Source organism: Papio anubis, chromosome 4, assembly GCF_008728515.1.
Source record: "Papio anubis isolate 15944 chromosome 4, Panubis1.0, whole genome shotgun sequence".
NCBI classification, from domain to species: domain Eukaryota; kingdom Metazoa; phylum Chordata; class Mammalia; order Primates; family Cercopithecidae; genus Papio; species Papio anubis.
This window is the reverse complement of record NC_044979.1, coordinates 17,993,502-18,020,728: the sequence shown is the minus strand read 5'-3', so window position 1 is coordinate 18,020,728 and position 27,227 is coordinate 17,993,502. Positions and strand designations below refer to the sequence as shown.

The 27,227-nt window shown below is 45.0% G+C and overlaps 1 protein-coding gene across 12 annotated transcripts in view; it reads right to left on the bottom strand.

Annotated features, from left to right (window-relative positions):
- Positions 1-27,227, bottom strand: part of DENND2A (DENN domain containing 2A) — a 128,090-nt gene that overhangs the window by 86,310 nt on the left and 14,553 nt on the right. For 6 of the 12 annotated variants that reach the window (XM_021936343.2, XM_031665097.1, XM_031665096.1 and 3 more), the window contains exon 2: positions 4,601-5,739. In XM_021936343.2, the coding sequence (XP_021792035.1) occupies positions 4,601-5,595 (995 nt within the window). In that variant the 5' untranslated portion in view covers positions 5,596-5,739. The other 6 variants (XM_031665088.1, XM_031665091.1, XM_031665087.1 and 3 more) reach the window with 6 other exon arrangements.

Genomic DNA, 27,227 nt, shown 5'->3' with positions numbered 1-27,227 from the left:
AAAATCTGAATTCCAGTTAAGACATTTTGAGTATGTAGATACATGTGATTTCAGGATGCTGCTCACACTTAAAAAGTAGGAACTTTTCTTGTTATACGTTGGCCTTAAGGCATTCTTGCCAGAGCTATTAAATGTATGCCATAAAACACATAGAACCAAGTTAATGTTGCTGTAGGAACCTTATCTTTGGAATTTCCTGACATTTGAGGGTTTCTCATTTTCCATTTGAGGATTGAAGGCCTGAGTCCTTGCATTTAATTTCCTGGGGCTTTAGAGAAATGAAGAAAGAAGAGAGAAGACAGCAAATAGAGAGGGAGAGAGGAAAGGAGGGAAAAGGGAAGGAAAGAGAAGAGGAGAAAAGAAAAAAGAAGAGAGAGAAATGGGAAGAGAAAAAGAAAAATACGCTTTCTTAAACCGAGGCTCTGAAGCCACAGGTTTTACTCTTAAGGAGGTGAACTAATGGGCCTATGAAAATAAGCTGAGTACATTCTCTAAGGCACACACAGCCTGGCCATGAAATTCTAAACCCTCATAACCTCTAAATCCTTAATCATTTCTTTCTTCAACCTTGGTTTGGCTTTCCTCCCTCAGAGGGGGTGGTGCGTCTGCCAAATTCGTGGTACAGGCCTTTTTGTTTTTAAGAGATAGGACCACAGTAAAGAGCATACTTTATTTTTTTAAGAGTAGAAAGTGAACATCTTGCCTTAATCACCTCCATTGTACTATTTTAAACAAAATGAAAAACCCAAAGCCAAAATTGTTAAAACACAGCTGATGCAACCATATTCAAACTGGCCAAGAAAAATTTCATCTTTGGACTGAAATAAGTAACTTTAGCTGGTTATAAAGAAAATGCTGGAAGACTGAAAGGCACAGATGGTAGTTAAGAGAGAAAAGATAATGGGAATAACTGTTCCCCAGGTTGACTCGCCTGCCCAGTGATGACACAGATGAAGGATTCCAGTTTCCCAGAACCAACCTGTCCCTGGGGCTGTGGGGCCTCCTTGGAGGAACAGCCAGAAGGGGCGTGGAAGGGCTGCTGTGGGAAGCACTGGGCAGGAGCAGCGAAGTCATGGGAGTGCTCGGGGACCCGGGCTTTGGCAGTGGCTGGAGAAAGGATTTATTATTGGAGATGGATTCAGATTTTCTCAGAACATAAAGAAGGAAGCATCTAAGTTCTTCTCCAGACCTCACGTAACACTGACACTCAAACCTAGTAAAGGTAGTGCAATCATCCTGCATGTATTCTGTACAAAAAACGATAGTGCAATAAAACCCAAGTATAGACCAGTCCAATTTATTTACTGATCCAAAAATCTTAAAATATTAGCAAATAAAATTCAGTAGTACATTAAAAGAATAATAAACCACGCCCGAATGGGAGTTCATCCCCCACATTTAAGGATGGGTTAGTATTAAGATATAAATTCACTATGAATGGATCAGAGCAGAAGAATCATATGATCATCAGGAGTTTCTGAAAAGTACTTTAACAAAAATCTAATCTCTAATCCTAATTTTTAAAACTGTAAGTTAAAAAATAAATATAAAAGGACACTAACTTGATAATGTAAAAACATATCTCAAATAAGAGTGCCTGCGAGTGAAACTCTAGATGCATTACCATTAAAGTTAGGGGTGAAGTAGGGCTGCACACTGCTTTCAGCACTATGATTTAACACTGTTCGGAATTCTCAGCCAGTGCAATTTGGTAAGAAAATTAGGTATAAATTAAAAAGAAAAAGGTAAAATGATGATTCTTTTAGACAATATGGTTATATTCATAGAAAGCCCAAGAGAATCAACTGACAGACTATTAGAAATGATAAGAAATTTAAGACGTCTTAAAATATATATACACACACACACACACAAAAAATAAGTAGTTTTCTTAAATACAAAGACCATATGAGAAAAAAGACTACATTAACCATTGCATTAAAAAGAGAAAAGACTTAGAAATAAACGTAGCAAATACACAGCATGCCAAATAATTATATATTAATAACAAAAACCCCCACATATTTTGTGTATGTGAAATTTGATAGTAATATTTAGAACATTCAGAAAAATACAGGCAGAAACACTCAAGACATTTTTGGAAAAGGTGAATAATAAGTAAATAAACAAATAAGAAGTTTATAATTACTAAAAAGGAGAGAGACAAAACGATTATTATTTTTTGCATATGACATGATGTTATATATACGAAATCCAAGAGGATCAACTAATTATTAGCAACATTAATAAATTTCTATAAGCCCTGCTAGATATTAAAATACATTATGGGCTGGGCATGGGGTTCATGCCTGTAATCCCAGCACTTTGGGAGTCCAAGGCAGGAGATCACGTGAGGTCAGGGGTTCAAGACCAGCCTGGCCAACATGGTGAAACCCTGCCTCTACTAAAAATACAAAAAACTAGCCAGGCGTGGTGGTATGCCCCTGTAATCTCAGCTACTTGGGAGGCTGAGGTGGGAGAATTGCTGGAACCCAGGAAGCAGAGGATGCAGTGAGCTGATATTGTGCCATCACACTCCAGCCTGGGTGATACAGCGAGACTCTGTCTCAAAATAATAATAATTATAATAATAACAATAATAATAATACATTATGAATTTAAAATAAATAGTTTGGTACTGAAAAAGATATAGCCTGATTAATTAAACAGAATGGAGCCACAGAAAAATAAAACACTTAACACATATTGAAGAGGCTCTATACTAAGTTTATGTTTACACATGTTAACTCATTCAATCTTCACAACTCCTCTGTGAAGTGGTCACTATAATATAATTATCACCATTTTACAGGTAGGTAAAATGAGGCCAACACAAATTTAGTGGCTTGTCCAATGTCCCACAGCTAGTAAGTAGCAAAACTAGTAATACTATATGCTCCTTATCACAGCATTATTTGTAAACTGGGAATAACTTATATATATTTACACATATATATACACATATATATGTAAATAAATTCTAGAATATGCAAGTTTTTTTTCCCCTTGAAGAGAACATAAGAAATTATGCTATTTACAGCCAAAAGAATCATCCTACATGACAGACCATGTTGAGTGGGGGGTGACAGGATTTAATTTATAGTTTATATTTTTAGAAGACTCCTCTGGCTGCTGAGGGAGGAATGTTCTGGGGGTGGGAGGTGAATCCGAGATGATTAAGATGGTAGCAGTGGAGGAGATATAGGCAGATTTGGGATAAATTAGGAGGGGGTATGTGAAAAAGACAGGAATTGAAGATGACTTTTTAGGTTTGTGGCCTAAGCAATTAAACAAAGGGTGAAGCCATTTAGTAGGATGACAATTATTGTAAGAGGAGGTGGTTACTGGCAGCCTGGATGGAGAATTTAGGTTTGGACATGTTAAGTACGAATGACAAGACAACCAAATGAAGATCTGAGCAGGAGATGACTACACAAACCTTAAGCTGGGAGGGGGAGCTGGGGCTGAATGCCTCAATCTGGGAATCATAAACATGACATTGACATTGAAAGCCATGGGACTGGATGAGATCATTTAGGGAGTGAGTATAGACGGAGAAGAAAAGTCTCGGGTCTGGCCCTGGGTTGAGGTGGGGATAGGTTCGGGGTGTGCTCTGACAGACAGAGGGAAAAAAGAATGGAACTCAGAGGAGCCAGAGAAACAGGACTTCCAGGGACGTGGGTGACCCAGAAGCCAAATGAAGGAAGTGTTTCAAGATGGAGCGAGTCAACAGGTGTTTCTCGAATACTGAGAGGGGCCAATTAAGAAAAGAACAAAGAACTGGCAACTGGATTTAGCAAGATGGAGGTTACTGGTGGCCTTGGGACAGGGTAGTTTCAGGAACAGGTTCCCAAAGCTCAATGGAGTGGGTCAGGAGAAAATAGGAGGTGAAATGATGAAAGGGAGTATGACAACTATCCTGAGGAAATTGCTCTAAAGCTGGTTTCTAGATTAGTGGGTATCAAACCAAGTAGCATGTTACAGAAATGGACTAGAGATTAAGTTGCAAAATAGAAAAATTGTTTTCAAAGCACAGATTTTATTTTTAAGCATTAACATGCTTTATTATTTAATGTGTTATTTTAACATTATAAAATATTCACAGTGCGTGCATCCATATGTATAAATGAGGAAACTGAGGCTTCGAGAGGTTAAACAACTTGTTTAAGCTCACATAGATAGACACTGATCGGGCCAGTGTAGACTCCAGGCAGTGTGTTTCTAAAGCCCATACCAAGAAAAATTCAAGCACTGGTAGTTAGCAGGGACTACTAGGTTGTAGACTGCCAGGGTTAACATGAGTCCTTCATTTAACTCTTGGTTACTGTCCCAATTTCAAGTCCTTATTACATCTAAAGGGTAATTTTTAAAAGCAAATCCTCTTCTTTTTTGAGGACTGAGAACAAACACAAAATACATGCATCACGTACCAAGTTTCCAGGTTAATTAACAAAGTATCTTAAGCTGTGAACCATCTGGACTACAAGATCCATCAGTTTAATAAAACAAATAATTCAGCTGAGAACAGACAGTTACGATGGGACATAAACCACTGAGAGAGCCAGGTGGCAACGCTCTGCCCTGCCACACCGGCACCTACCTGTGGTCTGCACTGGATTTCTGTCTCCCAGTCCACAGTCTTCTGTTCACAGAGGACGGCGGGGGAGAGGAGGGCAGAGGCGGGGGAGGTAGCGAGGGCAGAGGAGGCAGGTTTCTTTTCTCTTTCCTGAAGCCGATGCCAGGCTTCCCATCTTTGTCCCCTTCTCCGGCATGTTTGAACGTTCTCCGGGGTTTTGGCAGAGGGTTGATGAAGGGCTTTGTGGGGGAACCCTCCGAGCCCCTGTACACGTTCTCAAGGCTCCGGTCCCAGGGCCTTCTGCACGAGCCTTTCCTGTCCTCCACAGCCTCGGAGGCAGGCTCCCTGCCTTCCAGGTCGGAGGGGTGGACCCTCTGGCTGACTTCCGAGCCACTCCCGCCTCCCAGGTTCTCAGGAAGGGTGGGCCCCGCCTCTGCCTTTTCAGGTGGGCAGTGTGGGGAGTAACAAGTTCCTGGCAGCTGAGGATCCAGCCCTGCCGACCCATCCTTCAAAGCCTGCTCGAGTTTCTTGACCTGCTTCAGCACCGAGAGGTGATCGTTCTGAAAGCGTAGCTTGCCAAGTCTTGGCTCTCGGCCTCGGCTCCAGCTAGGATCCACTTCCCGGTCTGGCTGGCTTAGGTCTTGCCCCGGCTCTGGGTCCTGTCCCGCGACGTTCACTGCTCCTTTATTCCTCTCCTTCTCTGTGCTCTCTGTTCCTGGCCTCATTCCATTCTTAGCCTCTGTGACCTGAGTTCTCACCCCATCACTACTCCTCCTCTCCACCAGACAGGACGTCAGATAATCCCCCTGTGCATCTGCTCTCCTGCTGGGTGCAGGAGCGGGCACCTCTTTCTTCCCTTCCCATTCTGATATCTTGTCCTTTATGTTGAGGGACTTGTGCCGGGGTCCGGCTCTGGCAGATGAGCAAGGGTTCTGAACGCCTCCCAGCTGCTTCTTCCCAGCCCTGCTGGCTTCCGCAGCTGGGTCACTGATGATCATATCCAAGCTGAACATATCCATTCTCGACTCTAGCGTGAGGTTGCGGAGCCCTTCCGGGGGGCTCCTTCTGAAGCCCGACTCCTGATCAGTCTCTAGGAAAGGAATGGAGGACTTAAGCGATGCCTTCGAGGGTCTTTCTCAGTCCTTGGACCTTCCACCTTGACCCTGCACAAGAAAGACAAACACCAGGTGAGTGATTCTTATTGTTCTTGGCTGGTCACAGAGATTTGCTAGAACTTAGATATAAATGTTATATGAAAGTCACAAACCACAAACATTGAAATCCCTATTTAAAAAAAAAAAAAATCAGTTTGTGGGCAGGGTACGGTGGCTCGCGCCTGTAATCCCAGCACTTTGGGAGGCTGAAGTGGGAGGATCACTTGATGCCAGGAGTTCAAAACCAGCCTGGGCAACATAACAAGACACCCATCTCTACAAAAATGTTTTTTAAACCATCAATTTGTGTTTTTCTTGGGGAGACAGCATGGTGAAATGAAGGAGCAATCAGGTTTTGAGTTGAATAAAGCCTAATTCAGCCACGTGACCTTAGGCAAGTTGTTTAAGTCCTCTAAATTTCAGTTTCCACCTCTGTAAAATAAAGATAATAATAATATAGGCCAGGCATTGTGGCTTATGCCTGTAATCCCAGCACTTTGGGAGGCCCAGGCAGGTGGATCACGAGGTCAGGAGTTTGAGACCAGCCTGGCTAACACGGTGAAACCCCATCTCTACTAAAAATACGAACATTAGCTGAGTGTGGTGGCAGGCCCTGTAATCCCAGCTACTCACTTAGGAGATTGAGGCAGGAGAATTGCTGGAACCCGGGAGGCAGAGATTGCAGTAAACTGAGATTGTACCACTGCACTCCAGCCGGGGCGACAGAGCGAGACTGTCTCAAAAATAAAAATAAAAATAAAATAAGAGTAATTTCATGAGGTAAAAGATTACATATGCTGTTTTTCTTGCTTTTTGTATCCGCAGGCAGTTCTTTGCAATGACTATTTAAAAACTACAACAACATCACACGTCATGAAGTTTGTGCTACCCCTGAACTTGACAAATTGTCTGATTCAAGTGGGCAAAGCCACAATGACTGGGTGCATCTGAACAGAACCTCCTCGGGAATGGAGCCTCACTAGAGTGAGCTCTCCATGAGCCTTGCCACCAGAACAGAGATTGTTCTGTTATTTTGGCCTGTTGTGACCAACTCTGCACCCCTAGCACCCAGAACAATGCCCAGGAGAGTTGGTGGTCAATAAATATCTGGTGCATAAATGAATGCGTGAATAGAGGCAGATTCAGACTTCACACTTGGCCTAGAAATGCACCAATAGAGTAGCCACCAGCCACACGTGACTAACCTTAAATCCAATGAAATTCAAGCTTCAGTTCCTCAGTTACACCTGCCACATGTCAAGGACTCAGAAGTGCCATGTGGCTGATGGCTACTGTACTGGATGGGGAAGAAGAATATTTCCATCACTGAAGAAAGTTCTGGTCTAGAACGTATATGTAATGATATATGCTTCCAAATGTAATTTTAGGAGATTAGGTAATGCCATGAAGATATTAAAAATCATTTTGAAAGGAAAACATTTTTAGATTAGTCTAACAAAAATGACAGTATTTGTGTTTTCCAACGCAAACATTCTTCCACCAGCAAAGACTGGGCACAGTGACTTTAGATGTGCCGACACTAGCTAACACCTCCTGGTGCCCATTTTCTGAATGTATAGATCTGACCGCATGGAAATTCTGAAACTCCAGTTAAGGTTCACCGTGAGGGATGAGTAAGTAGCAATTTCATGCATCCTGTTACTATTCAGCTTTCTATTCCAAAGGTTGCTTGTGTAAAGATCTCTTCCTCAATGGAGACATTAGCACATAAATTGCGCCACAGTTCTTGGTTGCACGGCATAAATTAGAAACTTGTGAAAATGCAAACACATTTTTTGGCAAACACATTTTCCTATTTTAAATATGGCTATCAAGGCAGAATTCCTTATTTAAATAAACAATTAGGGTTCAAAACAGTGTGTTTACAAAGAGAAAATATTTTAAAATTGTTCCGTCACCACTGGGGACATTAGCATGGATTCAGATTTTAGTCAGAGGGTTCAAAAGGCAGAAGTGATGGTCCTTGCTCTCACGGTGCTAGAGGCAAGATGAAGAGAGAGACAGCCACACACATTAAAAACACAACAATCCAGGTTAGTGCCTGCATGGGGATGACTGATGATCTACAATATGGTTATTAATGTCCTATGTGCTGTGAGGCACTATTGCCTAGTTAAATACATAGGCTTTGGAATTGAGGGGCTTGAGTCTTGAATCCTAAGTTTTTCATCTTCCTTCTGCAGACTGAAACTTTATGAGTCAGAGGCCACATTTATGTTGTTTACTGTGTCTGGTGCATAGCAACTAGTCAACAAATATTTATTCAATGAATGAATGAATTCATGAGTTAACATGTAATATGCCCAAAGTACAGCATACATTCTAAATCTCAGTATCAACAAATGGAAACTATTATTATTGTAAGTATCATAGTTATTGTCTAAGAGCCCAAACACATGGAGTGACGTCACAATCATGGAAACTCTGTCTGAAAACTCGAGAGGAACAAAGGATGGCTTGCTGCAAGCTCACACTGGATTTACAAAACTCATGCAACAGAGGCAAGGATGCCGCAACCGCCCTACGAGTCCCCAAGGACAGAGTTCCCGCTCCACGTGGTTGCCGGCCCAAGAGTTTCTAGAGTTCCTGTTTCCAGGATTCTCCCATCCCATAAGGGGTTCCAGCCTGGGGCGCAGAGCTGAGAACCCCTCAGTGGCTGCCAACTGCTTTGTGGAATGTGAGAGGATCGGAGAAAGGGCTCCATCTGGGGAGAAGGAAACAAGCACGCTGATATTAGATGGGAAAACTGACTGTGGACAGGTACAGCTGCAAAGACTTAGGACTCAAACATAATTAAAATACCTGAACATCCTAGTAGTTAGAAAAATATACCTGGAATTGGAACGCATCATGGGGACAGGGCTAAAGTTGCCGGGGGATCATCCTCTCCACACATCGGCCATTAGTCAGACTCTCTCTTGACCACTTTGGCCTGAAGCCTTAAATGACTGCAGTGCATGGAGACGGTCTGCAGGAGGCTCATTAGAATGACCTGGAAAAGAGCTCCTTAGCTCAAGGAAGTAGAATCGGTGAAGAAGGAAAGGTGGTAGGAGAGTAAGAAGCTGGGCCAGCGTCTGCACTCTCGGGGGAGAAGTGTTCTTACTTGTCGGCCAATTTGTAGCTCAGGTTTTCAGTCTGGCTGTGGCTGCCCTTGGCCGGCCTGCACACTGTCATCATGTCAGCACTGAGGGGAGCTCCAGGTCGCCTGGGGGGACAGGGATGCACACCCAGTGAGCCACGACAGCAGGGCCTCCCTCAGAGGGGAGCAAATCTAGGCCCACACTCCAAACTATTTATCCCTGGTAGGTTCCACCCAGGAGCAGGGGGTAGAAAGAACACACAATTTGGAATCTCTGGCCTAGCAGGTAGAGCAAGGGTGCAATCCTGAGGTCCACCCGGATTCAGAACTCATGTCACCCTCTTTGTATATATCTTTTTTGCTCATTTGTTTTTTTGAGACAGGGTCTGGCTCTGTTGCCCAGGCTGGAATGCAGTGGCATGCTCTCGGCTCACCACAACCTCTGCTGTCTGGGCTCAAGTGATTCTCATGCTGGGCGCGGTGGCTCACGCCTGTAATCCCAGCACTTTGGGAGGCCGAGGCGGGCGGATCACAAGGTCAGGAGATCGAGACCACGGTGAAACCCCGTCTCTACTAAAAATACAAAAAATTAGCCGGGCGCGGTGGCGGGCGCCTGTAGTCCCAGCTACTCAGGAGGCTGAGGCAGGAGAATGGCGTGAACCCGGGAGGCGGAGCTTGCAGTGAGCCGAGATCGCGCCACTGCACTCCAGCCTGGGCGACAGCGCGAGACTCCGTCTCAAAAAAAAAAAAAAAAAAAAAAAAGTGATTCTCATGCCTCAGCCTCCCCAGTAGCTGGGATTACAGGTGTGCACCACCACCCTTAGATAATGTTTGTATTTTTAGTAGAGATGGTTTTTCACCTTGTTGGCCAGGCTGGTCTTGAACTCCTGGCCTCAAGTGATCCGCCCGCCTCAGCCTCCTTAAGTACTGGGATTACAGGCGTGAGCCACTGCGCCTGGCCATCTTTGTATATATCTTTTAGTTAAGTTCACCAAAAATTTTAAGAATACATACAAACTTAGAAAGCAAAACATAAATAACAACAAGACCCAATGCTTTTTCAGGCTCTCTAAGAACCACTGTGATGAGCTAATAGTCCCCAAAGAAGAAAGTAGTTGCCCTTTTATTTGACACAAGACATCAACCACACACCAAAGTGGAACTGTCTCCACAGGGATACTCTAGCCTTCTGCGAACCCTGACACTGGGTGTAAACCCACACTGCCCTTGTCTGCAGAGCCCCGCATGGGGAGCCCCTCCCAGCTCCTCCAAACTGAGGAGGAAGAAACATCCAGTCACGAGGTCATCTGTCTGGTCTGAGGAACACCAGGAGATGATCTTGGCAAGCCCAGGAATCCCACTGAGTTCCTTAAACCCCCCAAATAGCAAGGCCTGTGTGGACACCAAGGCAGCAGCCTCAGCTCAGAAGTAGCAGTTGAAGACTCTTGGTGCCTGACCCCCATATAAACTGAAGTAACTGATTAAACTTCATTGCTTCATAGCAAGTCCCTCCAGAACTCTGTGGGAAGAAGTGTCTCCCAACACGAGCATAAATGGACATGGCTCAGGTGAAGGTGCTGGCAAGATGAGGCCCATCAGAGAAGGTCAACAGCATGGGCCACGCAGTCCTTCTGTAAGGCAGGAACACCAGCTAGCTGGTCCTCCCTAGTGGAGGGGAGCCACCTCCTTGACTACAGCTCAAGGCATATCAAGATACTGGGTATTCACATTACTTTTCCAGGGAAGCCCCCTCCCAACTCCTTCTCCAGTTTCCAAGATTCCTACCCTATTTCCCAGGATGGTTTCCTTGTTAGGTGATGGGACGGCTGCCTGATGTCCTGGCCTGGGCATCCTCTCCCTCCAGAGAAATCAAAGGGCAGAACTTCAAGACATGTAGGTAGCTCTTGAAAACAAGGAGACGAAGGGAGGAAAGCCAGAGAGGAAGAGAAAAAGAAAAGGAGAGTGCACATGGGTAACAAACGAACAAGAGGGAGGCTGGGGAACCATGAGCTGAGGGAGCAAGGAAAGGAACAGACACGTCTGCCAACTGTGTGTGTGTAGGTGGACAGGAACATGGAGCTCTGGCCTGTCCATGGAGTTCAGCTGTCCCCCTACCCAGCAACTCAGCACCAGACATTGTAGGGCTCGATCTATGTTGTAACCAAGCCTACTTCTTTAAAGTAGCCAGGCCCCAGGGCTTGCCCATCCCATCATGCAGCATAGCCCTGAAAGGCCTTTCAGGGACAGGAAGGAACTCATTGTCCCTCTTACAAAGCTCCGCAGAGCTGAAAGCTTCTGGAGTCCCTCCACTTGGCTGGGCCCACAGACACTACTCTTCTGTCCAGCATCTGGCAGAGGCCCCGGTGGACGTCAGGGAGAATAGCCCCTCCCCACCACTGCCACCACCCTCCACGCAGACCAAACCCACAAGAATCCAACCTTGTTCCATATGAGCCAGCAGCTCTCTTCCAAGCTGGCATCCCCTTTCATTGGCACTAGGACAACGTGGCAGGCCGTGTGCAGGATGCACCAGAGGACTCAAAGATGAGTGAGACACAGTCTCTGCCGTCATCGACAGCACCAGGGCTGTGCCTGGGTCACAGTCAACTCTGTAACTCCTCCCATGCCCTCAAGAAAACAGTTTCCCTATAGTTCTCAGGAAGCACAGCTTTTCCAAAAGGAAAAAAGTCCACTGTGTCTAATGCACAGAGATGCATGTGTGAACCTGGAGGTCAAAGATCACAAAAAGCACTTAAACAACATGGTACTTAAGTGAACTCACTTCCCATCAGGGAGTAATAACTTCCAGCACGAAAACCACGATCTCTAGAGAAACGGCTGATGCCGTATACTGAGAAGCAAGTGCAGGGGGCTTCAGAGGCTGGCACTGAGGGGGCATAGAATCCCCCTGCACACTCAGCAATCAATCCATCAGCATTTCTGAATTCACAAAAATATTAAAAATGCTGCTGTAAAAAATTGACCTTTCCCTTTTTGTCTCTGATGATTAGCAATTGTTAACTGGCTGGGCACGGTAGCTCACACCTGTAATTCCAGCACTTTTGGAGTTTGCGGTGGGCTGATCACTCGAGCTCAGGAGATTGAAACCAGCCTGGGCAACATGGCAAAACACCGTCTCTACAAAAACACAAAACTTAACCGGGTGTGGTGGTGCATGCCTGCAGTCCCAGCTACTTGGGAGGCTGAGGTGGGAGGATCTCTTGAGCCCAGCAGATGGAGGTTGCAGTGAGCTGAGACTGCACCACTGCACTCCAGTCCAGGTGACAGAGTGAGACCCTGTGTCAAAAAAAAAAAAAAAAAAAAAAAACCAAAAACCATTAATTAAGTAACAAACCCAGCTGAATTTGCTAGTTGGGAGTGCTCTGTGACTTAAAATACCATGATAAACTTCATTATCACTTTACAGGTCCGGGATTGTGAGATAGGACTATTTTCCAAAGTGTGGTCCATGGGGGATTAGTTCCAGTCAATCTGGGGACCCTGTCAGACATGCAGATTCCTGGGCGCCTCTCCAATGTACCAAGATGTACCAAAGCGAACTGTCTGAGGGCTGCTCTGGAATCGGCATTTAAATATGGTAAATCAAAGGCCACAGAGGCCAATGTCCTGGCCGGGGCATCTCTCACTCCCAAGAAATCAAAGGTCTGGGCTTCAAGACAGCTTGAGTTTTTACACAACCCAAGGTTTCTTATTTCTTTTTAGGCAATTTGGTCTTGTGATCCAAGTAGACTATATTCCAAGAGAGATAATGGAATGATTGATAGTACTAACACATTTTCCCACTCAACTGCTTTCCATAAAAATAGAACTTTCTATTAACCAGATGGGCTTATTATTAATAATTTTAATTAGACTGGCTGTGCATGGTGGCTCATGCCTGTAATCTCAGCACTTTGGGAGGCCAAGGTGGGCGGATTACTTGTGGTCAGGAGTTTGAGACCAGCCTGGCCAACATGGGGAAATGCTGTCTCTATTAAAAATACAAAAATTAGGTGGGCATGGTGGTGGGCGCTTGTAATCCCAGCTACTGGGGAGGCTGAGGCAGAAGAATCGCTTGAACCCGGGAGGCGGAGGTTGCAGTGAGCCAAGATCGCCCCACTGCACTCCAGCCTGGGCAACAAAGTGAGACTCTTTTTTGAGACTCTGTCTCAAAACAAACAAAAAAAAATTAGACTAAAAAGTCATACAAAATTTTGAAGCTAGCTGATGAGTACACAAGAGTTCATGTAATTTTTGTAGGCTTGAACATTTCTGTAAGTTTCAGAAACTAAGTCCTACAAGCTGAAGAAAAGTATTTTTAAAATTCTAACATCTATAGCTGATGATGTTTATCAACCCAGTCCATAATCTAACCCTGTTGTTCCTCTTGCTGAAGTGAATACTGTAAAATCTTTTCTTGGCTCAAAAATTTTGTTTGGCCATTGACATGATGTTGACTGGAGGGTTCAGAAGTTAAGAAGCTGGGTGGGACTAGTCTGAAGGCAGTGAGTCAACTCAGTTGATTATTCACAGTCAGTTACACATCCAACTCCTTATTCTACTCTTCCCCTCTCTTCCCCTCTTCTCACTACTGCATTTGACTAGTATCTTTGTGGGATTTTTTCAAGTATTCTTTTTTTTTTTTTTTTGGAGACAGGGTCTCGCCCTGTCACCCAGGCTGGAGTGTGAGCCTGATAGAAATGTCCTAAAATTTCATAGCGGTGATAGTTGCACAATACGGTGAATACACCACAAGCCACTGAACTGTACAGTTTAAGATGGTGAATGTTGGCTGGGCGCAGTGGCTCACGTCTGTAATCCCAGCATTTTGGGAGGCAGAGGCAGGTGGATTACCTGAGGTCAGGAGTTCGAGACCAGCCTGACCAACATGGTGAAACCCCGTCTCTACTAAAAATACAAAAAATTAGCGGGGTATTGTGGCACATGCCTGTAATCCCAGCTTCTTGGGAGGCTGAGGCAAGAGCATCACTTGAACCCAGGAGGAGGAGATTGCCATGAGCCAAGATTGCGCCATTGCACTCCAGCCTGGATGACAGAGTGAAACTCCGTCTCAAGAAAGAAAAGGAAAAAAAAAAGAAAAGATGGTGAACGTTATGTGCATTCTATCTCAGTGGAAATAAATTATGTAACTACAGTGTATATTCCGTGAAAAAAATAAGATACATGCACAGGGGAAGAGGTAGAGTGAGGAATAAAATCCACACAATTATAATTTCCCAGTGCTCTTTACTAATCTAAACTTGATATGTTAGCTCTGAACCATAAGTAAATATGTATTATATATAACTGGACACCAAAAGCGTAATATTTGTTATACTAATTTTTTTTTTTTTTTTTTTTGAGACAGAGTCTTGCTCTGTTGCCCAATCTGGAGTGCAATGGTACAATCTCAGCTCACTGCAACCTCCACCTCCCGGGTTCAAGCGATTCTCCTGCCTCAGCCTCCCAAGTTGCTAGAATTACGGGCATGTACCACCACACCTGGCTCATTTTTGTATTTTTGGTAGAGATAGGATTTCACCATATTGGCCAGGCTGGTCTCAAACTCCTGACCTCAAGTGATCTGCCCACCTCGGCCTCCCAAAGTGCTAGAGTTACAGGCGTGAACCACTGCGTCCAGCCCTGTTAAACTAAATTTAAAAATAAGGTTTAGGGCCAGGCGCAGTGGCTCACACCTGTAATCCCAGCACTTTGGGAGGCTGAGGTGGGTGGATTACCTGAGGTCAGGAGTCCGAGACCACCCTTACCAACATGGAGAAATGCTGTCTCTACTAAAAATACAGAATTAGCCGGGTGGTGCATGCCTGTAATCCCAGCTACTCGGGAGGCCGAGGCAGTAGAATGGCTTGAACCCAGGAGGCGGAGGTTGCAGTGAGCCGAGATCACGCATTCACTCCAGCCTGGGCAACAAGGGTGAAACTCTGTCTCAAAAAAAAAAAAAAAGTTTAGCTGAGTACAGTGATGCAAGCCTGTAGTCTCTGCTACTGGAGAAGCTGAAGCAGGAGGACTGTTTGAGACTAGGAGTTTGAGGCTGCAGTGAACTGTAATGGCATCTGTGAATAGCCACTGCAGGCCGGGCGTGGTGGCTCATGCCTGTAATCCTAGCACTTTGGGAGGCCAAGGCAGGCAGATTACTTGAGTCAGGAGTTTGAGACCAGCCTGGCTAACATGGTGAAACCCCGTCTCTACTAAAAATAGAAAAATTAGCCGGGCATGGTGGTGTGCGCCTGTAGTCCCAGCTACTTGGGAGGTGGAGGCAGGAGAATCACTTGAACCCAGGAGGTAGAGGTTGCAGCAAGCCGAGATCACACCATTGCACTCAAGCCTGGGTAACAGAGTGAGACTCCATCTCAAAAAAAAAAAAAAAAAAAAAGCGATTGCACTCCAGCCTGGGCAACACAGCAAGACCCCATCTCCTAAAAAATAGTTTAGACTACTCTGCCTATGGGGTAGCCCTGCTTTGCCTATGGAGCAGCCACTCTTAAAATTTAAAAAAAAGAAAAAAAAAAACCCCACCACTTAGATTGTGAAACAAAAATAAAATATCAGGACCTCCAACTCACTATGCCAAAGGGAAAATAACAGCTTGGGAACTGAGTTACACACAAAAAAACTGCCTTCCTTTTGTTCCCAAACAGATAGCTGTAATTTCACATGCTAACTTTATCTGGTGTCAAATGTAGACCAACTGAGAGTTGGATGAATACACAACTGACTTTTCCCCATTCCCTTCGTTTCCCAGGGAAAAACGTGGATTCACTGAGCACTAATCAGAGCCTCATCAGAATGTGACCACTTGCCTCACTGTCTACCCTTCTCCCCTTTTTTCTTTTCCTCCTTCCCCTCCTGCTCACTGTTCCACTTTCAAACACTGAAGTCCTCAAAGCCTCTTTGGAAAAAGCACAGGAGACACAGATCTTTTTAATTTTTTAATTTTTAATTTTTTGGGGACAGAATCGCTCTGTTACCCAGGCTGGAGTGCAGTGGCGCGATCTTGGCTCACTTCGACCTCCGCCTCCTGGGCTCAAGTGATTCTTGTAACTCAGCCTCCTGAGCAGCCGGAATTAACAGGTATGCACCACCACATCCAGCTAATTTTTGTATTTTTAGTAGAGATGTGGTTTTGCCACCTTGCCTAAGCTGGTCTCGAACTCCTGGCCTCAAGTGATCCACCTGCCTTGGCCTTCCAAAGTGCTGGAATTACAGGTGTGAGCCACCGTGCCTGGCCAGGAGACAGGTTTTACTGGGACTTGTGTTTCTTTTTCCCAGGAGTCTCCTCAACCTTGGCAAAATAAACCTCTAAATTGATTGAGATGCCTGTTATTTTTTGGTTTACAGGATTGTAAATTATACATATTAATAAAATTACATTTTAAATAGTTTTTGTGTTGCAAATAAAGCCACGGCTATTCAGCTTTCGTGATTCCAATATCTCTTAGTTTTATCAGCTTATGAAGAGCAGGCAAAAAATAAAGAGGAAACCATAGCAATTACAGTAGAACAAAAATTGTTGTTTTCTTGTCTGAGCATTCCTAGCAAACATATCTGGAAATTATTTGTTTCCAAAAACAACTTGAGAAATAAAAGCACACAATCAATGTAATACAACTCTTGCTGTGTCTAACTACATAGTGCAGCTCATTCTGGAGTCTCGATGCTTCATTTTCCTCATTTTCTTTAAACAAAACTTTTTTTTTTTTTTTTTTTTTTTTTTTTTGGAGATAGGGTCTGTTGCCCAGGATGGAGTGCAGTGGTGCAATCACAGCTTCCTGCTGCCTCGACCTCCCTGGGCTCAGGTGATCTTCCTACCTCAGCTCCCCACTGCCCCAGGTAGCTGGGACTACAGGTGTGCACCACCATGCCTGGCTAATTTCCATATTTTTTGTCGGGACAGGGTTTCACCATGTTGCCCAGGCTGGTCTCAAATTCCAGGCCTCAAGCACTCCTCCTGCTTTGCCCTTCGAAAGTGTTGGGATTACTGGCGTGAGCCACTGCACCCAGCCAATGAAAAGGTTTTAAAAAATTTAAAATGGGTTGCTCTAGGCCTATACATAACTTTATTTATTTATCTGATTCATTATATTGTCAGAAACAAACCAATATTTTCGCATTTGGAAGAAGATAGAAGATAGAAGAATCTGAAGCAGATGAGGAATAAGAGAAGCCAAAGGCAGTGTGCTGCCTCAGAACAACACCTGGGGACAAATTTGGTGAAACTGTGGACTGCATCCTTCTTGGACCAAATGCTTAAACTGTGCCCTGCACAAAAGCACCGCACATCAAGTCCTTAGAGCACCACAGCAGATAGATGGAGGCAGTACCAAAGGTACAACTTCTCTGCTAACAACCAAAGTCTGCCCATTTCTAGTTCTGCATTTTTTTTTTCTTTTTTGAGATGGAGTCTCACTCTGTCATTCAGGCTGGAGTGCAGTGGCACAACTTGGCTGACTGCAGTCTCGACCTTCCTGGTTCAAGTAACCCTCCTGCCTCAGCCCCTCAACTAGCTGTGACTGAGGCAAGAGCGCGCCACCCTGTCCGGCTTTTTTTGTTTGTTTTTTGTTTTTTTGTGTTTTTTTGTAGAGACAGGGTTTCGGGGTTTTGCCATGTTGGCCAGGCGGGTCTTGAACTCCTGAGCTCAAGTGATCCACACACCTTGGCCTCCCAAAGTGCTAGGATTACAGGTGTGAGCCACTGAACCCAGGCCTACATATCATTTTTCTTATGCTTAATGCGTCCACCAACAAATAACTGGATAAACAAAAGTGTTCCACACATACAATGGAATAGTATTCAGCCATAAAAAGGAATGAAGTTGAGATACACGTTACAACATGGATGAACCCTGAAAACACTGTGGTAAGTGAGAGAAGCCACTGACAAGAGATCATACATTGTGTAATGCAATTCTCAAGAAATTTCAGAATAGGCCAATCCTGGACGGGCGTGGTGGCTCACGCCTGTAATCCCAGCACTTTGAGAGGCTAAGGTGAGCTCAGGAGTTCAAGACCTGCCTGGCCAAAATGGTGAAACCCCACCTGTACTAAAAATATAAAAATTAGCCGGGTATGGCGGCCGGTGCCTGTAATCTAAGCTAGAGGCTGAGGTGGGAAAATCACTTGAACCCAGGAGTGGAGGTTGCAGTGAGCCGAGATCACGCCACTGCACTCCAGCCTCGGCAGCAGAACGAGAGACTCCGTCACGCCCACACACATACACACACACACACACACACACAATGGGCCAATCCACAGATACAAAAAGTAGATTAGTGGTTGCCAGGGGCTAAGTGAGGCGGGGAAGTGAGAAGTGACTGCTAATAGGTTTGAATTTTGGGGGCGGGATGATGGAAATGTTCTAAAATTATAGAGTGGTGGTTGTTGCACAACACAGTATACTAGAAACCACTAAATTGTATGCTTTAATGGAGTGAATTTTATGGTATGTGAATCATATCCCAATAAAACCATTATTTAAAATAAAGAATCAGCAGGGACAATTACTAAACGTGAGGAGTCCCGGACCCACCCTAGACCAAACGAAGCCCACTGCCAGAGTAGGATGTAGGAATTTACATTTGTAAGTTTCCCAGAGAGTTCACAGGCATAGTAGTAAGAGTTGCTGGTCTAGAGTTGAATCCTGGGGTTTATTTTCATGTCACTTGCATTGTCAATCAGCATAAGAAATACTCTATTTTGCCCTCTCCTTTGTAAGGCAGTATTTTTAAAAATTAATTAATTAATTTTTTTGAGACAAAGTCTTGCTCTGTCGCCCAGGCTGGAGTGCAGTGGTACCATCTCAGCTCACTGCAACCTCTGCCACCTGGGTTCAACTGATTCTCGTGCCTCAGCCTCCTGAGTAGCTGGATTCCTGGCCTGTGCCACCACATCCAGCTAAGTTTTGTAGTTTTAGTAGAGATGGGGTTTCACCATGTTGGCCAGAATGGTCTCGAACTCCCATCCTCAGGTCATCCGCCCGCCTTGGCCTCCCTAAATGCTGGGATTACAGGTGTGAGCCACTGCGTGTGGCCTGCAAGGCAGTATTTTACTCCAGTAAATACTTCTGTTTCAGAGCATCTTGGGAATCTGATGCAGGTGTTACCAGCACAAAGTGCGTGCACCTTTTCCTCGAACCAGATGCTGGTGCTCGGAGATGCTGCTCTGCTGGTTCTTCCCTCCATAGCCTTCAATATCAAGGCTCCCCTGTACTCTAAAGGAGGCCTCAGGACCAGGAGCATCACCGGAGTAATTTCAGGAATTTCTGTCATTATAAATACTCAGTCATTGACAATAATACTTTCTTTTAACAACTTGAAGGCCGGGCGCTGTGGCTCATGCCTGTAATCCCAGCACTTTGGGAGGCCGAGGTGGGTGGATCACTTGAGGTCAGGAGTTCGAGACCATCTGGCCAACATGGTGAAACCCTGTCTCTACAAAAAAACAAAAATTATCTGGGCGTTGTGGTGGGCGCCTGTAATCCCAGCTACTTGGGAGGCTGAGGGAGGAGAATCGCTTGAACCTGGGAGGCAGAGGTTGCAGTGAGTCGAGATCGCGCCACTATACTCCAGCCTGGGTGACAGAGCGAGACCTTCTCAAAAAAAACCAAAAAAACAAAAAACAAAAATCCAACTTGATCAATATTTTCTTGGCCAACACCTGTCAGTCTGTTTGACCAATGAAGTCACTGGGAATCTGTGGCTCGGGCAGCCTGAGACTGCAGACTGGACTGACCACACTCTGTGATGTGCCGGATGCCAGAGGCAGCTAAAGATGCAGATCATTCTCACTTTCATAAACCCAGGAAGGGTTTTTTCACATCTGCAGAACATTCTAACATATAGAGATGCATTTGGCTACCTTAGTAGGATAGAAACACACTTTGGACTTGACAATATTTGCAAATCATGCTTTTTTACCATTCTCTAGAGGGTGAAAATAGAAGTGCAATTTAGTGGCCACCTTGGATAGGAACACTAAATTACAGTGTGTAGAAAGTTTCAGTGGCAACAGTTCTCCAGAGTTAACGCTCGATAACTGCCAGGGTCACCTCTCTGATCAAGGCTAGTATGAGTTTGCCATAAATCATTAAAGCATGAGTTACAAAAGTTATGAAATATGCTAATACAGGTAAAGTATGGTTTAATAGTCTGAATTCAGATAAATATATTTTTTGAATAAAAAAGTACACTTCCTTTTGTGTATTACAGATCACCAAACGGGGAGGAGTCAGGTTCCAACTTACTTCAACTTCTAAATATTTAAACTTGCTCTTCCTTCTCTCTGTTCTCAGGTAGGCCTAAAATTGTTCTCTGTTCTCAGGTAGTGTTCTAAAATTGCTGGTGGTGAGGGGTTGCACAACTCCATGAATACACTAAAAACTCTGCACTTTATTTATTTATTTATTTTGAGATGGAGTCTCACTCACTCTGTTGCCCAGGTTGGTGTGCAGTAGCGCAATCTCAGCTCACTGCAATCTCCGCCTTCCGGGTTCGAGAGATTTTCCTGCCTCGGCCTCCGGACTAGCTGGGATTGCAAGTGTACACCACCATGCCCAGCTAATTTTTGTATTTTTAGTAGAGATAGGGTTTTGCCATGTTGGCCAGGCTGCTCTTGAACTCCTGACCTCAAGTGATCTGCCTGCCTTGGCCTCCCAAAGTGCTTGGATTACAGGTGTGAGCCACCACGCCCAGCCAAAACTGTACATTTTAAATGTGCACACATTAAACTATACACTTTAAATGGGTGAATTGTAAGGCATGTGAATTATATCTCAATCAAGTATCTCAATCAAGCTATTATTTAAAAAGAAAATTTTAGGCTCGGTGTAGTGACTCACACCTGTAACCCCAGCACTTTGGAAGGCCAAGGCTGGTGGATCACCTGAGGTCAGGAGTTCAAAAACAGCCTGGCCGACATAGTGAAACCCATCTCTATTAAAAATACCCAAAAAATTAGGCGGGCATGGTGGTGGGTGCCTGTAGTCCCAGCTACTCAGGAGGCTGAGGCAACAGAATCGCTTGAACCCAGGAGGTGGAGGTTGCGTCAAGCCAAGATTGCGACACTGCACTCCAGCTTGAGCGACAGAGCAAGACTCTGACTCAAAAAAATAAAAAAAGAAAATTTTAAACTGAAGCTAAAAAGAAAAAGACTATTATTAAATGGAAAAAACGTTCATGTTTTAGTGTTAGCCAAAAGAAACAGAATCCAAAAGCTTGTGTCCAAAATGAATGAAACAATGTTTAAAAGGGGTGGGGGAGGAGGAATTTATTACTATTCAAAACTGCACACAAAAGAAAATGACTGGAAGTAAATTTAATGAGGGAGTAACAGTAGTTGCCATTGGGTAAGAAACTTTGATTTTTTTTTCCAATCTCTAATATCTATATTTTTAACAACAAAACCCCCCAGGTTTCCAAATTTTCTATAATGAGCATGTATTATAGTTGCTATTACAAATACAGCAGGGGAGGGAGGCATATAAGTGCTGCTGTTGTCTGTGGGTGTCTGGGTCTGCTCTGCAGCGCCCAGCAAGCCCCACAGCTGCCTTGCAGCCACAACCACAGCTGCAGGGCATCCAGCTCAGGTGAGTTCATCACTCTGCACCTGTTTTGCTTTGCCATTGTATCTCCTGAAGGGAAGGCTAAGTGATACTTTATTCTCATTAGCGCCTTTCCCTTAGAGACAACCAAGATTTAGATCCTGTTCTACCGTAACCACATCCCAGCACAGATGTTTCAATGGGTCCAGAGTGATTATGTGGAAACCAATGGCTGAAGGGAAATGAAGTCATCCCTTGGTATCCTCGGGGGATTGGTTCCAGGATGTCACTCAGATACCAACATTCATGGATGCTAATGGCAAAGTATTTGGATATAACCTATGCACATCCTCCCATATTCTTAATTTAAAAATTATTATTATTATTATTTGAGATGGAGTCTCGCTCTGTCACCCAGGTTGGAGTGCAGTGGCACGATCTCGGCTCACCGCAACCTCCACCTCCTGGCTTCAAGTGATTCTCCTGCCTCAGCCTCCCAAGTAGCTAGGATTACAGGCACACCCTGCCACGCCCAGCTAATTTTTGTATTTCTAGTAGAGACGGCGTTTCGCCATGTTGGCCAGGATGGTCTCGATCTCCTGACCTCGTGATCCGCCCACGTCGGCCTCCCAAAGTGCTGGGATTACAGGTATGAGCCACCACGCCCGGCTAAAAAAATTTTTTTAAGAGACAAGGTCTCGCTCTGTGGCTGGGCTGGAGTACAATGGTGGCATCATGGCTCACTGCAGCCTCAACCTCCTAGGCTCAAGTGATCCTCCCACCTCAGCCTCCTGAGTAGCTGGGACTACATGTGTGAGCCACTAGGCTCAGCTAACTAAAAAAAAAAATTTCGTAGCGATAGGGTCTTGCTGTGTTGCCCAGACTGGTCTTGAACTCCTGGCCTCAAGCAACCCTCCCAGCTTGGCCTCCCAAAGTGCTGGGATTACACATGTGAGCCACCATCAGGCCTGGCCCTTCCACATATTTAAATCATTTCTAGATTACTTATAATACCTAATACAACCTAAATGCTATGTAAATAGTTGCTATACGGTGTTGTTTAAGAAACAATGACAAGAGAAAAATACTCTGTACACGTTCAGTACAAATGCAGACACCCTAGGCATAACTACATTGTACACATCTGCAACGTAACACATTCTGGAATTTTTTTTTCTGAGTATTTTCAGTCTGTGGTTGATTGAATCCTCAGATGCGGAACTCACAAATACAAAGGGCCTGTTATAGTCATGTAATTCATTCTTGCAATAGTTGTGCCTGCTTCTCTCAGGGAACAGAGTGACACCTGTGAGAAATGTAAAATAGATTAATTTGCCCTCTGACAGTTTGCATTCTCACACAGGAAATAAGATGCACATGAATGTCTCCAGTACAAAACACAGTAACATAAGCAAAACAGGTGAAAGTGAACGCCATTTGTGGAAGAGCAGCCCTGAGTTAGGCTTGAAGATTGGGCTGAATTTCGTTTGGGGTACGTGGCTGGAAGGCACAGATATTTGCATAATCTCAGAATGACTAATATTTAAGGAAGTACCAACCACTGAATGAAAAGTAACACTGTTTCCATAAGGAGGAGACGCCCAAACGATTTTTAGGATCTCTTTGCAGGGGTCAAGCAACACACAAACCAAGGCAGAATCTGTGAACACAACTTGTGTAGACTTTCTGAAAGCTGTTGTCAAGATGATACCAGAAGCGGCCGGGCGCGGTGGCTCAAGCCTGTAATCCCAGCACTTTGGGAGGCCGAGACGGGCGAATCACGAGGTCAGGAGATCGAGACCATCCTGGCTAACACAGTGAAACCCCGTCTCTACTAAAAAATACAAAAAAAAAAAAAAAAAAAAAAAAAAAGATGATACCAGAAGCATAATGACCTTTAAATTTTTAAATTTTGGGCCGGGCGCGGTAGCTCATGCCTGTAATCCCAGCACTTTGGGAGGACGAGATGGGCAGCTCACTTGAAGCCAGGAGTTCGAGACCAGCCTGGCCAACACGGTGAAACCATCTCTACTGAAAATACAAAAATTAACCAGGCGTGGTGGCACATGCCTGTAATCTCAGCTACTCAGCGGGTTGAGGCAAGAGAATCGCTTGAACCCAAGAGGCAGAGGTTCCAGTGAGCGAAGATTGTGCTGCTGCACTTCAGCCTGGGTGACAGAGCGAGACTCCATCTCCAAAAAAAAAAAAAATTAATTTTGAAACAATTTCAAGTTTACAGAACAGTTGCAAGAATAGTACAGAAAATTTATATACTCTATACAAATTCACCAAGGTTTCACATCCCCTCCACCTCAGACTGTTAAAATGATCTTTTGGAGGCTCAGCTTAAATGAGTGCTATCCAGCCATCAGGAGCTTTCAGTGCTCGTGAATATAAAAGAACACAGAATTTTACAACCCCAGTGTACTGAAGTAAGCATGCCCAGGTCCAAGAGACAATTCAACCCCCTGTCACAGCCCCAACCATCCACCAACCCTCCAGGAGGGCACTGAATACCTTTTCCTTCTTCTTTTTTGTGGAGATGGGGTATTGCTATGTTGCCCAGGCTGGTCTAGAACTTCTGGACTCAAGGGATCTGCCCACCTTGGCCTTTCAAAGTGCTGGGATTATAGGCATGAGCCATCACACCAGGCCTCTATGACTGTTTTAAACACGAATCTGTATCCACATGGCTGGAGCTGACTAAACTTTGGCTGCTAAGTAAACTAAAGCCCTCATTAGGTTTGCCTCTAGACTGGCCCAGGAAGTTTGGTGTGAACTGATCGTTCTCTGCATTATGGAGGTCACAAAAGCAGCCCTCAAGAAGTCCCTCTCTGGCTGGGTGCAGTGGTTCACGCCTGTAATCCCAGCACTTTGGGAGGCTGAGGCGGGCAGATTACCTGAACTCAGGAGTTCGAGACCAAAATGGCAAAACCAAAATTAGCCAGGTGTGGTGGCAGGTGCCTGCAATCCCAGCTACTTGGGAGGCTGATGCAGAAGGATTGCTTGAACCTGGGAGGCAGAGGTTACAGTGAGCCAAGATCATGCCACCACACTCCAACCTGGGCGACAGAGCAAGGCTCTATCTCCAAAAAAAAAAAAAAAAGTGCCTTTCCCTCTCAGAGGAGACTCTCATGACACTGAAGGTGCTAGGAACATCTGAGGTCTTAGTAAGGGTGTTGTCAGGAGACCTAATCTTTCTGAGGACCTAAAGAGTGTATGGAGGGCTGGGTGCAGTGGCTCACACCTGTAATCCCAGCACTCTGGGAGGCCGAGGCGGGCGGATTGCAAGGTCAGGAGTTCGAGTTCAGCCTGGTCAACTTGGTGAACCCCATCTCTACTAAAAATACAAAAATTAGCCAGGCATGGTGGCGGGCGCCTGTAATTCCAACTACTCGGGAGGCTGAGGCAGGAGACTCACTTGCACCCGGGAGGCAGAGGTTGCAGTGAGCCAAGATCACACCACTGCATTCCAGCCTGGGTGACAGAGCAAGACTCTGTCTAATAAAAAAAAAAAAAGAGCAAATGAGAAGTGTCACAACAGGAAGATCTGCTGAACCCCTGAAGTTAAATAGGCCACGGTATCAGAAGGTGTACAACTTTCTTCCTTGCTCACTTCCTTCCTTCCAGTAAAACCCCACTGAAAAAACTCTGGCCTTATACTGACATGGACAAAGGAGAAGTTTCCGCGGGAAATGAAAAATAAATAATGGCAGGTACAGCTTCTTCAGTTCTTGTTTGGATCTACAATCTAGGAGAAAAGCCCATCACATCCCCGTTTCCACCCTAATGCCCTGGCAGGGCGACATGTGAGTGAAAAACATTTAGGAGAGGCTGCAGAGTCCGGATGAGCAGAAGGAGGAGCTGAGCTGACAGGAGGAATGGGATGATCGAATCCTTTTCCCATCCCCCGGTCTATTTATGGAGTCATCTGCCTTCAGGAAATGCTGAGCCCCCTCTCCCAGGACCCTGTTGGGAGTGACGCCTGCGCTGGTTGACCCAGCCTTCCACATCCTCCTCCTGGCCTCAGCAGTTCTCTCCTTGTGACCCAGTGGGTTACTAGGAACCCAGCCGGTATATGACAGTGCTTCTCAGAGGTCCCAGTCTAGTGAGGAAATTCAAGGAGGAAAGGCAAAAAAAAAAAAAAGTAATGATGTTGGAAAAGCCCCTGGCACGGAGAGGCTCCTCAACACCGACACAGGGAGGGGATAGGTGGGACGCCAGGGCTGCAGGTGACAACACTGTGGCCCAGGGCTTTTGTGGCTCACCTAGCCTGTCACCTGGCCACATGGTGGCAGAGGTAGAAGCAGAACCTAGGGCTCCTGTTACCCTGCCTGGGGCTCATTCACCCCCTCACCCTCCTTTCCCATTGCCTCAGGGGACTCAGGTTTCCATGGAGAAGCTATCACAGGAGAACCTGGATCTGCTAGTTACATGTTCCATGTTCTTGAACGCATTTCTTCTCTTTTTTTTTTTCTTTGTTTTTCTGAGCTGAAGAGCCACTTCTTTAGAAACCCAGAGAGATTTGTGAAGTTCGTGTTTCTGGTGACTATTTTTTTTTTTTAGAAGTGAGAAATGTTCTTTGTTATTATCAGGCTGTTGAGGGATTTTTTTTTTTTTTTTGCTTTTTGAGAAATCTCTCTGTTGCCGAGGCTGGAGTGCAGTCTTGTGAATACAGCTTCGACCTTATGTCCAGCAATCTTCCTGCTTCTGCCTCCCAAGTAGCTGGAATAACAGGCGTGCACCACCACGCCCAGCCTGGAGATTTTTTTAAAAACAACAAAAAATAAAACACATTTGCCTTATAGCTACCAGATAACATTAGCCATGAGGCCGGGCACGGTGGCTCATGCCTGTAATCCCAGCACTTGGGAGACCGAGGCAAGAGGATCACCTGAGGTCAGGAGTTGGAGACCAGCCTGGCTAACACGGTGAAACCTTGCCTCTACTAAAAATACAAAAATTAGCTGGGCATGGTGGCACATGCCTATAATCCAAGCTACTCTGGAGGCTGAGGCAGGAGAATCACTTGAGCCCACGATACAGAGGTCGCAGTGAGCCGAGATCGCGCCACTGCATTCCAGCCTAGGCGACAGAACGATACTCCATCTCAAAAAAAAAAAAAAAAAAAACAGGCTGGGCACGGTGGCTCATGCCTGTAATCTCGGCACTTTGGGAGGCTGAGGAGGGCGGATCACTTGAGGTCAGGAGTTCGAGACTAGCCTGGCCAACATGGTGAAACCCTGTCTCTATTAAAAATACAAAAAAATTAGCTGGACGTGGTGGTGTGCGCTTGTAAACCTAGCTTCTCTGGATGCCAAGGCAGGAGAATCGCTTGAACGCAGGAGGCAGTGTTTGCAGTGAGCGGAGATCAAGCTCTGGCAGAGTGAGACTCCGCCTCAAAAACAACAACAACAAAAACAAACAACAAAAAAAAGAAAACAAAAAAAAATTAGCCATGGGCTCCTACTGAATGCTTTCTCTTATTTTATAAGGAAAGAAGAAAAAGTTGATGTTCTAACTAAATGTATATAACCTTGTGTTATGTCTTCTATGGTTGGCTTCAAATGCTATTTATACATTTTTTATTGAAGGTTTCACATTAGGTTTTGACACCTCAAATTAAGCTGCAATGATCAATGAACAGCTGATACTAATTGAGCACTTACTATTCCCTAAGCAAGATTTTACCCAGGTCATTTAGTTTAAGGCTCACAGTAAGCTTACTATCGCCTCCCCTTCTCAGATGTGGAAATTAAGGCCTGGAGGGATTAACTTTTCCCAAGGCTGCATGGGTGCTGCATGTGTCAGAGTGTCTGACTCCAGCGTCCAGGCGCCTAAC